The sequence below is a fragment of the Akebia trifoliata genome, chromosome 3, assembly GCF_017979445.1.
Source record: "Akebia trifoliata isolate Shusen 1 chromosome 3, ASM1797944v1, whole genome shotgun sequence".
Lineage (NCBI taxonomy): Eukaryota > Viridiplantae > Streptophyta > Magnoliopsida > Ranunculales > Lardizabalaceae > Akebia > Akebia trifoliata.
In genome coordinates, this window is record NC_141377.1 from 33789251 (window position 1) to 33801390 (window position 12140).

General features: G+C 39.3%; 1 protein-coding gene across 2 annotated transcripts; it reads right to left on the reverse strand.

Annotated features, from left to right (window-relative positions):
- Positions 1-858: 858 nt before the first annotated feature.
- LOC147406498 (Tetratricopeptide repeat (TPR)-like superfamily protein) lies at positions 859-11806 on the reverse strand. Of its 2 annotated transcripts, XM_086434560.1 has the most exons (3): positions 8779-11806; positions 7109-7262; positions 859-1357 (listed from the first exon to the last, which is right to left on the reverse strand). In XM_086434560.1, the coding sequence occupies exon 1, from the start codon at positions 11490-11492 to the stop codon at positions 9051-9053; it is 2442 nt and encodes an 813-aa protein (XP_086290686.1). In that variant the 5' UTR covers positions 11493-11806; the 3' UTR covers positions 859-1357; positions 7109-7262; positions 8779-9050. The 2 variants fall into 2 exon arrangements, with proteins under 2 accessions (XP_086290686.1, XP_086290687.1); XM_086434561.1 differs by lacking the exon at positions 7109-7262.
- Between the last annotated feature and the right edge of the window lie 334 nt (positions 11807-12140).

Genomic DNA, 12140 nt, shown 5'->3' on the forward strand with positions numbered 1-12140 from the left:
CAATCTTTTTTAGTATACCCATTCTCTCCGATCTTCAATGGCCATCTCTAGGACTTGATCAGGCCAAGAACCAACGTGATTGGGTAACTTAAATTTTCTAGAAAGTTTTACAAATGTAAAATATGTGCTTAGTTTTTTACTGTTGACCTGTTAATAGTCTTTTTTTGTGAGGTTTCAGATGGATAATATTTAGATTAGCCAACCTCACATTTTGAGTCTTTTTTTTTTAAATTTTTTTTATTTTAAATTATATATATATATATATATGATTATTGTTACTAAAAATCAGTCTATTTTAGTATTACCAGCTATATAAACAATGTCATGTTTCAAATTCTTCAAATTCAAGTCAATTTTTAATGTGGTTTATTTAAGGACCTTGTGGAGTCGGGCCTCTTTCTAGAAAGGGAATAATCAGCCTTTTGAACTATCTTCTCTCTCTCTCGGTCATATTATTTTTATCAATGTTAGGGTCTTTATTTTTTGGTGTAAAACTTATAGGTGGGTGTTGGTCAAAAGTACATACGTCTCTTGAACAAAATTGACATCTTTAATACTATCATCTACATAGGTTACACCTCTTGTCGTTTTAGTACAAATATTACGGCTGCAAATCGGATGGGTTGGGTTGGACCGTATTGATAATCAACCTGGATCCAAACCAAATTTGACTAACATCAACTGGTACCAGTTCCCAAATCCGACCTTGGGCATGGAATGTTTGACCCAAGCCAACCCATTAATAATCAATAATTTAGTAATGGTAAAGGCTTGTTTAAAGATAAGTAATATGTAAGTGAATATATAATTTGCAATTATTTTTCCTTAAGAATGCAGTCCAAAGTTTAAAGATGATAATTAACTAAAATAACCGTCTTTGTACTGACAGATGAATATTTAAAGAGCCAAGGGTAAAATCATTCTTTGGCAAACAAAGAATTACACAAATAAAAAGCATTAACAAATCAGCAAAATATTAGAAAACATTTTTATGGGCAACCTCATACCCAAATCCAACCTATTTGCTTCGATCTTTTGGTTTGCCCAAACCCGAGACCAAACCCAAGCTAACATTTCCCAAACATGACCCAAGGCCAGGCTCGACTCAGCGGGTTTGGGTTTACTCCACCCAAGTTCCAACCTTGGTCCTCCCATTTGTTCCAGTTCTGATACTGGCACAGACTGTCTTAGAACTTGGATAATTATTGATTCCAATTTTGGACCCTTTTCCTGTCCATTCTTAATATTTGGGAGCATTAGGTATTTGAGCTTCTGCATTCTTCTCCAGTAATTGAGATGCAATATTATTACCATTAATGTCTTTCTTAAATTCTATGAGCTTCTCCAATGAATTTACCTGTAAAAAAAGGCATATGTGAAATTCATCATTCTCATGAGAATAAACTTGGTTTCCTGTTTAAAGCTAAAGCAACAAAATTACACCACTATTTTGCAATATACAAGACCTAGTTGGATTTCTCAACCATACCATACCCATACCATATCTCTTTAACTATTTGTCAGAATCTTTACTAACAAAAATAATCCAATATGTCAGATGGTTACGACCATCTGATTGGGTCACTTTTTTAAATTAAATTGACCCCCCCAAGGCTAGAATCCTTTAGATTAGATTGTTATGTCTCTTCCCTGCACTGGGGTATGGTGATGGGAGACTATCCCTACCATTCTAGTTTTTAAATTATCAAAATGTCATGTTTCCCATGGTTCCAGTGTCCATTGCCAAAGTCAAACTGGGCCCCTCAGCAGGATTTCTAGTTGAAGCTAATAATTTCTAGATGATTCGGTATTATTTAGGGCATTTCTAGTTGTTAAATAAGTCTATAGGGTTATTTTAGTCTTTTCCCTTCTTTAGTTATCTTATGTAATTCTTATATAGCCTAATTAGGGCTAATTAATCAATCTTAATCTTCTCTCTTTGTTTTGAACTTGGTATAAGAGCTTGCGATTTGAATCTCTATCGAACTCCTTCTTCCTCTACAAACTCAATCGACTCATTCTTCCTTGGAAACAAAAACCCTACATCACTCGTCTTCAACCTATATCACCCCTACGGGGGTTATTTGTTGCTGAAAACCCCATGTGATAGGGAGCCAACTTGATTCAAAGCCTGCGATCAGGCTATACTCACAGCAACGATGCTGTTGAAGTCGTGCGACGCCTCTAGTGGCTGTAGTGAAGTCGTGCGACGCCGTTGGTGGCTGTAGTGAAGTCGTGCGACGCCTCTGGTGGCTGTATTGAAGTCGTGCGACGCCTTTGGTGGCTGTATTGAAGTCGTGCGACACCTATCGGAGCAGCCTGGACATCTATGATCACAGCAGGTGGTTTGTTTAAGTTTTTTGAACACAGCAAGTTGTTGTTCTGACCTGTACGACACATCAGGTGGCTGTGTTTTTAATTGTTTAACTCACGTAGTGGTTATATGAGGGTGTCGGCAGTGTTTTGAACACCTACGAAGTTTTTTCGATCACATTAGAGTGCTATTTGAGGCTGTTCTCCCACTTATCTTGCTCATTGATTACCTATACTTGCGGTAATGATTAATTGGGTCACCCACAACAGTATTTAATTAGCCCTTATAGCTCTTTTGATCGTGCATTGTCACCTTTAGGGTGCTGCGATCACTTTATCCTAGGGAGTTGTGCTCTCATCTTCTTGAACTCTCTTCAAACCAAAGTACTCGGATTATTTAATGGCCTCTGAGTCATCCTCTTCCTCGATCATTGGTACTAGTAATGGGTCGAGTGGCCTTCCGTCTCATTCAACCGACTTTCCCGACATTCAAATCACTACCGTGAAATTAGATGGTCCTAACTATCTTATGTGGGCACGATCGATAGAAATGTTCATTGGTGGAAAATGGAAGATCGGTTATCTCACAGGGGCGGACAAACAACCTACACAGACCGACCGTTCTTACTTCCAGTGGTTTGCTAATGATTCTATGGTACGTTCTTGGCTGGTTTCATCGATGCAACCACACATCGTAGCTGGTTTTATGTTCTCCTCGACAGCAAAGCAGATATGGGATTCCGCAAAGAATATTTACTCGCAACGTCAAAACAATATCCGAATTTTTAACCTGGAGTGTGAGATTTCTCGATTCTCACAGGGTGACTCTTCTGTTACTACCTATATATCACAACTACGTGCTCGGTGGGAAGAGTAGACATTTTATTCTTCGTATTACTACTGGAAGGACCCTCTTGATGAGACATTATATGCGTCAATTCTGGACAAAAATCAGGTTTTTCAGTTTCTAGCTGGTCTCCGGGATGAGTTTGAGTATGCGAGAGTTCATTTATTGGGAATGGATCATTTTCCTTCCCTACAGACTGCGTATTCCTATGTCTTGGCTGATGAGAGTCGTCACGCAGTTGTCATACCCCTTTCTTCGGGAGATCACTCCACTATGCTTGCTCGTCTACCTTCTTCACAGTCCCCCAGTGGGTCTCTGCCTACTCGTCAGCGACGTAAGTGTGATCATTGTGGAAAGTTGGGTCATGTGAAGGCTCGCTGTTATGCACTTCATGGTCGTCCTAACTAAGATCGTCAACAGTCTCAACGGTCTTTAGCTCATGTAGTTTCTCAGCAAACGAATGATTTAGCACCTCCTTCAGTTACTACATCCTCATCGGATTCGGTATCTCTGTCCCAAGCCGAACTTGACAAGTTCAAAACATTCTTCAATCAGATAGAGACCTCATCTCAGCCAGTTTCTACCTTCGCTCACTCAGGTACCTTTGCATCTGCACACAGTGTTTCTACCACTTCCTCACCATGGATCATTGATTCTGGTGCCTCAGATAACATGACCGGTACGTCCTCTCTATTTAAAACCTATAGTGTTTGTTCTGGTCATCGCAAGGTCCGACTGGCTGATGGTTCTTTGTCTTCCATAGCTGGTCAAGGTCATTTACTCGTTACATCTTCTTTATCCTTAACTAACACACTTCATGTTCCACAACTTACTACTAACCTTGTATCTGTTAGTAGTCTTACAAAAAATTTGAACTGCAGTGTAACCTTTTATTCCTCTCATTGTGTCTTTCAGGATCTGGAGTCGAAGAGGACGATTGGCACTGGACATGAAGTAAATGGATTGTATCTCTTGGACGTTCCCGGTTCCCCTAGCACTCATTCTGCTCTTCCGCTTAGTAGTAGTCGTAGTCAGTCTAATGAAGCTCTTGTAATGCGTTGGCATTTACGTTTGGGTCATATTTCTTTTGGATATTTGAAACACATGTTCCCTACTTTATTTCATAATAACAATTTGTTTGATTTGTCTTGTGAAACTTGTCAATTAGCTACACATGTGCGTTCTTCTTATCCTATTAGTATGAATACTACTAAACCTGCTATGTTTGACTTAATTCATTCTGATGTGTGGAGTCCTTCCCCTGTCACATCCACTCTTGGTTTTTGCTATTTTGTTTTGTTCATCGATGACCACAATCGTACCACTTGGGTTTATCTTATGAAACACAAGAGTGAGGTTTATGGGATTTTCAAGCAATTTCTTGCTATGGTTTATACCCAATTTGGTTGTACCATCAAGACCTTCCGTTTTGATCATGGTACTGAGTACACCTATAGTGAGGTCTTGAAACTTTGTTTAGAGTTTGACATTGAGCATTAAATGTCTAATGTTAAGATCCCTCAGCAGAATGGTCGCTCAGAACACAAAAATCGCCATATTCTAGAGTTAGCTCGTACCATTTCTATTGGCATGAATGTGCTTCAATCCTATTGGGCCAATACAGTTCTTACTGCTGTTTACCTTATTAATCGGACCCCCTCTAGTGTTCTTCAGTTTGCCACACTCCTCTCTAAGCCCTCTCCAGATCGTCCTGTGTTTCCACTTCCTCCGCGCGTGTTTGGGTGTGTCTGCTTTGTTCAAATTCTTGCCCAAACTTGACCCTAAGACCGTAAAATGTATCTTTCTGGGTTATTCCTTTACCCAGGAAGGATACCGTTGTTACCATCCTCCTTCTCAACGGCATTTCATTTCTCGAGATGTTTCTTTTTTTGAGTATACTCCTTACTATAGTGGGTCCGTTGGTATTCAATCTGAGTGATTTCCTCTAGATTCACCTGATGATTCTTTTCCTTCTTTATTTCCTCTTCCCATGCCTGTTCTTCCCTCTTCATCCCCCGTCAGTTCGTCCTCTCCTCCATTGCAGGTTTACTCTCGACGTCCCCGTGATACTACCATCACTTCTATGTCCGATCAGCTCGCCTCCAACTCCGCTTCCGTCTGTTCCTTGTGATGATCGTCCTATTGCCACTCGTAAGGGTAAGCGCACTTGTACTTATCACATTTCAAATTATATATCTGATTCTGCACAATCACCCTCCTATCGAAGTTTTCTTGCTTCTGTTTCCGCTGTTTCTCTTCCTACTACTGTTGCAGATGCTATTGCTCATCCTGAGTGGCACGCAGCTATGATTGATGAATTGACTGCTCTTGAAAAGACTCAAACTTGGGAAATTGTTCCTCTTCCGCCTGGACAGAAAGCTATGGGTTGTCGCTGGGTCTTCACGCTTAAGCATAATCCGGACGGTTCTATTGCTCGTTATAAGGCCCGTCTGGTGGCCAAAGGTTATGCTCAGACTTATGGGATTGATTATCAAGAAACTTTTGCTCCGGTTGCCAAGATGACCACCATTCGTGTTCTCCTTTCTATTGCTGTTATCCGAGGATGACCTCTCTTTCAGTTAGATGTCAAGAATACTTTTCTCAATGGTGATATTCAGGAAGAAGTCTATATGGTCCAACCTCCTGGGTTTCTTCCTTCTGCTTTTCCTGCACATGTTTCTCGTCTTCGCTGGTCCCTTTATGGTCTAAAACAGTCTCCTCGTGCTTGGTCTGAGCGCTTCACTAAGGCCATGCATCAATTTGGTTTCCATCAGAGTTCTGCTGATCACACCTTGTTCTTGCGTCACTCCCAAAGCAAAACTGTTGCTCTGATTGTGTATGTGAATGATATTGTTCTTACTGGAGATGATGCTGATGGGCTTACCGAGGTCAAAACTTACTTAAGACGTCAATTTGAGATTAAGGACCTTGGCCATCTTCACTATTTTCTGGGTATTGAGGTTGCCCGATCCCAGTCTGGTATATTTATTTCTCAACGTAAGTATGTTCTTGATTTACTCAGTGCCTCTGGTCAGCTTGGATCTCGTCCAGTTAATACTCCTATTGAGCAAAATCACAGGTTGACTGATTCTGAGGGGGAGTGTGTGTCAGATATTGGCCAATATCAGCGTCTTGTGGGAAAGTTGATTTACTTGTCTATGACTCGCCCTGATATTGCCTATGCTGTTAGTGTTATAAGTCAGTTTATACACTCGCCTCGAACATCTTATCTTGCTGCTGTTTATCGTATTCTTAGATACCTTAAGGGATGTCCTGGTTAAGGTATTTTATTCAACAATCATGGTCATCTTCACATTGAGGTATGGACAAATGCTGATTATGCTGGTTTAGTGACTGATAGAAGGTCTACTTCTGGTTATTGTACTAAAGTTGGTGGTAACTTGGTGTAGTAAAAAGCAGGATGTGGTTTCTCGGTCGAGTGCTGAGTCAGAATACAGAGCTATGGCACTTAGAGTATGTGAGTTGTTGTGGCTCAAAATCTTACTAGCTGATTTATGTCTTCCTGTACCGGTCCCCTTCTTACTATATTGCGATAATAAATCAACTATTAACATAGCTGCAAATCCGGTTCAGCATGACAGAACGAAGCACATAGAAGTTGATCGTCATTTCATTAGAGAAAAGATAGTTTCTAGACATATTTGTACTCCCTTTGTTCCTAACTCTTAACAACTTGCTGATGTTCTTACTAAAGGTGTTAGTAAAACTTCCTTGAAGATGTCTTGTCCAAGTTGGGCATTGTTGATATCCACGCACCAACTTGAGGGAGAGTGTTAAATAAGTCTGTAGGGTTATTTTAGTCTTTTCCCTTCTTTAGTTATCTTATATAATTCTTATATAGCCTAATTAGGGCTAATTAATCAATCTTAATCTTCTCTCTCTATTTTAAACTCTAGTTTTGGAGCAAAGGATTATAAAGAAGAAAACCTGAACAAAATTTCCATTGGTAGCCATTGACTCGGAAAGAGCCTCATGGATGGGAACACGATCAACCATTCTCCCTGGGCCCATCCATGCAGTCTCTCCACTTCTGAAAGGAATTCATGATCACTCTCAGCCTCTATTATGACGGGGAACATCCCTGTGATATCATTAATGATAATTTTTCAAGACATCGATCAGGTGCATGAATTTAATATTTGATAAATTACACAAAACCTTCAAATTTAATTTGTAGTTAGCAATCCACTAGGTATTTATCAGAGAAAGTTATGATAATATGTGATAAAAATAAAAATAATATTCTGGAAATTTCAGTAGGGACAAGAAATGACAAATTTTGCAGGATTATGAGCGAAAAAGAACAAGATAATGCTAGTAGAAATTCATCAAATTCAGAGGTACGGGACTATAGATCAAATCAGCTAAACGTAGTTTAGCAAAATTCTGATATCATCAAGGTGGTTCCTTCGCTTATTAGTAGAATCACTCGTGCATATATACACATGACAAGCAATAATCCTAATTTTACATAATATGTACATGGCCTATGATCAGGCATCAAGTATCTACCTAGTCTTTCGAGTGGTCTTCATTAGGTTTTCTTCAAATTCCAATATATTATATTTATAACTAACCCAATAGGTATTTGAGTTCCGATTAAGACTCAAGTGAAATAAAGGAAATACAAAATCCATAGATTCTTAACTATATGTCTGGATTTGCTCAAGTTTACACCCGAGGGTTGTTCGTTGCTCTATACTCTCCCCTTTTGCACCTCTCAAAGAAACTGTCAAGGCAAGCCCACTTCACAATTCTACATACATATAAAAGGGAACAAATTGTATGGGCTAACCACATGGGTTTTCATTTTGCATTTTATTTTTCTGATTATGATAGGTAAGCCTGCTTTTAATGAGATCAATGACTCAGTGATGTGGGGAATTGAACATGTCCATGGTATCTCACCCATAGACTTTACCAACTAAGCTAGTTGCCATCTTTCAATCATAAAATGTAGATTTTACATTTTCATGGATAATCCTTAAAAAGTATCTTGCTTTCTTCCCTATCATACATTCCAAAGGAAAAACAAGTTCATAAAAGGGGGAAAAACATTGGTTTCTTTTATGTTTTCAAGATATAAAAGAGTAAAACCCATTAACTCTATCCTTTCAAAGAGAAACTTAGGTAGGAAAAGTTGTATTTATTCTTGTTATCTAATATATATATATATAGGGAAATGTTCAACACCCTACACTTTACCCTACGCTTTACCAAACATGTTTTGTCCTACATGGGTTAGAACTTTTGGAATGGGCTAATTTTTGGTGAGGATGATCTCTACGATTAGAAGATCCTCCTCACCAAAAATCAGCCCATTCCGAAATTTCTAGCCCCATGTTTACAAGTTGAAAAATCGTGGACCGTCCCTTTTTTGTAAACCATTTTTTATGGGGTTAGAAGTTTTGGAATGGGCTGATTTTGGGTGAGGATGATCTCCTCACCATAGAGATCATCCTCACCAAAAATCAGCCTATTCCAAAACTTCTAACCCATGTAGGACAAAACACATTTGGTAAAGCGTAGGGTGATGAACCAGACAAAACAAACTTGAGCAAGGAATACAAAAACAATAGAAAAAGAGAAGAAAATACCTGCATTATGGAAGAATGTGTTTTACTGCCTAGCATTAAAGGAGCCTCAATCCAGCAATTTTCCTTCAAATGATAGAACCAACAATTCTCCAACAGCATTGGACCAACAAATGAAAGAAATGTCATAACTTCTTTCACTGTTCAACAAATCCATTTGTACACTGCTTTTCCTTTCCTGACCAGCAATTCAATCCAAAACCATCATAGGAAAAAAAAAATCAACAGCACTGTGAGGAAAAATCCTCATTAGCTCCAATTCCCAAAACCTACTTTCACTGAGGTGAAAGGAGTCCTCGTTCAACAAACCGCATCATAAGCCTATCAGCCTCTTCTGGTTTTCCTTCTAATTTCAATCTCTCACTCACTTCTTTACACAACTTCAAATCAGGAATCAAATTCCTATAGAACATTCGACAAGCAACTTTATATGAGGACAAAGGAATCCCCTTCTTTAAGTAACTCTCCATAAGCACATGACATGTGTTAGAGTCGATTATTGAAGCAGTCCTCAAAACCTTTCCCAAGAGTTTATAAGCCTCCTCAAGATTCCCAAAACCACAAAGCTTCTCAATAACTTGATTGTATGCGGTCCTGAACTCTTGTCTCGAAAGCATCTTCTCTAATAACTTCAATAAATCTTCCACCTTACCATTCTCACAGTACCGATGGATAACAGTACGATAAGTAACGGGTGTAGGAAGCAAACCCTTTCTAAGCATTTTCTTAGTAAGCTCAGTAGCTTCTTCTAATCTACCTTTCCTACCTAAGGCATCGATCAATGTCGTATATGTAACCACGTCGGGACGTATGTTAATGAGATACATGTCATCTAGCAACGAAAGAGCAGATTCCAAGTCACCTTCCCGACAAAATCCATGAATTACAGTTGTAAAATTTACCGCATTAACAGCACACCCCTTGCTTATACACTCCTCCATGAACTTCTTAGCCTCACAAGCCTTCCCTTCTTGGCAGATGGATTGAATTAATAAATTAATTTCAACGGGTGTCGGAGAAAACCCCTTTTTAACCATCTCCCCAACCAACTCACAGGCTTCTGCTAACTTTCCTTCCCTACGAAGCCCGTGCATCACAACACTATATGTGATGGCATTTGGAGTCCACCAATCCTCCTCGCTCATGTTCATCATCTCTCTTGCCTCTAATGAGTTGCCCGTCCGACACAACCCATTTAACAAGGCTGTGTGTGACACGGTGTTTGGTTTGTAACCGTTCTTGTACATACTTTGAAGCATCTTCTTAGCTTGATCGACCTCCCCTATCCGACAAAATCCGTTGATAACCGTAGTGAAAGTCACGACATCAGGAATACAACCCTTCAAGAACATTTCATTCACAATTTCTTTTGCTCTGTCTAAACTCCCTTCTTGGCAGAATGAATGTACTATTGCACTATATCCCACCTTATCGACACGAAACCCTCTCTCTTCCGATTCCCGCAAGAACCCAAGAGCCTCATCTCCATGCCCATGCTTCGACAACACGTGAATAAGCGTGTTATAAGTTACTTGGTCTGGTAACAAATTACCATCCTTCACCATCTTCTCCAACAATTCCCTCACTTCTTTGATCCTTTTATCCTTACAAAGGAAACTCATCAAAGTATAGTACGAAATCTTATCCGGAGAACAACCCTTGTGAGTCATTTCATCCATCAAATCCAACGCATCTTCCACACGATGCAAATTACAAAACCCTTTGATCAAGCAATTATACGTGATGATATTTGGTGTAATCCCAACACGTTGCATCCGATCAAGAAATCTCAATGCCTTCTCCAACCTATTCGCCATCACGAGAACATGAATCGCGGTGTTACAAATCGACAAGTCAGGTCCACACCCAGCTTTCTGCATCAAATTCAAGACCCGCATTGCGCTCCTCAATTTCCCTGCACGGCTATATGAGACCATTAAATAACCAAACACTTCTGGTCGACGTTCAATGCCCCGCCGACACATTAGTCTGTAAATCCTCTTACATCCTAGGCACAGTTTTGTCCTGCTAAGGATCTTGACCATCGTGTAGTAGACTTCGGGGCTGTGACGGTACCGCCATTGTCGATCAGCCCAGTAGAAGAAACTCTGAGCGATTCGCTTGTCGGCTTGACAATGGAGGACAGCACAGACTTGTCTAGGTTTGAGACTTCTAAGTAGGTGTCTCAACTCCCCTTCGAGTTTTGGATTCCAAGCTTGTCGGAGTTCAATTAACCTACAAATCTCCCTAACTAATGGGTGTCTGGATTCTTCATCAAGTTCGTCAACTTCTCCAACTTCTCCAACTCTTCCAGAATCTCCACCTTGTCTACTATTTCGATTGAACAAATCTAAAACCCTAAAATCATCATCCCCATCATCATTTTCTTCTTCCTCTTCTTCAAATCCTTCATCATCTGATTCGGAATCAGGATGATCTATGGGGATTTGATCAAATGAAACTGAAACTCTAAAATCCTCGTTGTTTCCTTCTTCATTGTTATCAACAGAATCGTTTTTTTCAACAAAATTGGGATTAGGGTTTTGTTTACAAGATGAGAAGAAGACAATTGGAGCATAAAAGGTAGGATTTTTTAGGTTCTCTTTCTCTGTAGATTCTACTAGGTTTCTAGTGTGAACAAAGGAGTGAAATTGGACAAAAAGAATCTGAGATCTTTCGAGGTTTTTTCGGATTCTATTGAAATTAGAGAAGAACATTATATATTTAAGAGATCTTTCTAGGGTTTTCAGGAATGGAAACCAGAGAGAGAGAGAGCTTTTCAAGGATCTACAGTGTTGGCTAGTAAAAATACAGCAGAAAAACAAGAGAAAAATAAAGAAAAGCAAGATCAGTTTGAAATGAGATGAGATGATCAATCACCTGTAAAAGTCTGATTCAATTTCATAATAATTGAAATTAGGGTTTTACAGATTCTATTGGATTTGGAATTGGGGTTTTAATGGATTCTCTTATCTTCGACTGAAGTTCAGCATCGTTCGACAAGCGGCGGGAAACGAGAGCAACTCTACTCATTGGATCAAACAAAGTAAACATTTCCAGCTCATAAAGCGTCCGAGTCGACCCGGACCGATTTTCAGTAGTCATTATTTGGAAATTACAATAATTAATCCTTTATAATGTGATAGCTTGATCAAGTTGATTGATGATATATTTTTTCATTTGCTTCTCAGATCTGATCACTTTCCTTCGTCTTTGTTTCTATATTCTAAATATTTTTCCTAATCAATTCTTAAAAAATTGGTCACGTTTGGCTGTCTCGAGAAAATCATCTATGATTCTCATACAATTTCATGTTAGGTTGTGCAATGTGAGGTCCAATCTTGAGCTTACTTTAACATTATTCT

Excerpts from the sequence above, each read along its gene's own strand:
- LOC147406498 (XM_086434561.1), bottom strand. The coding sequence starts at position 11,492 with ATGTTCTTCTCTAATTTCAATAGAATCCGAAAAAACCTCGAAAGATCT.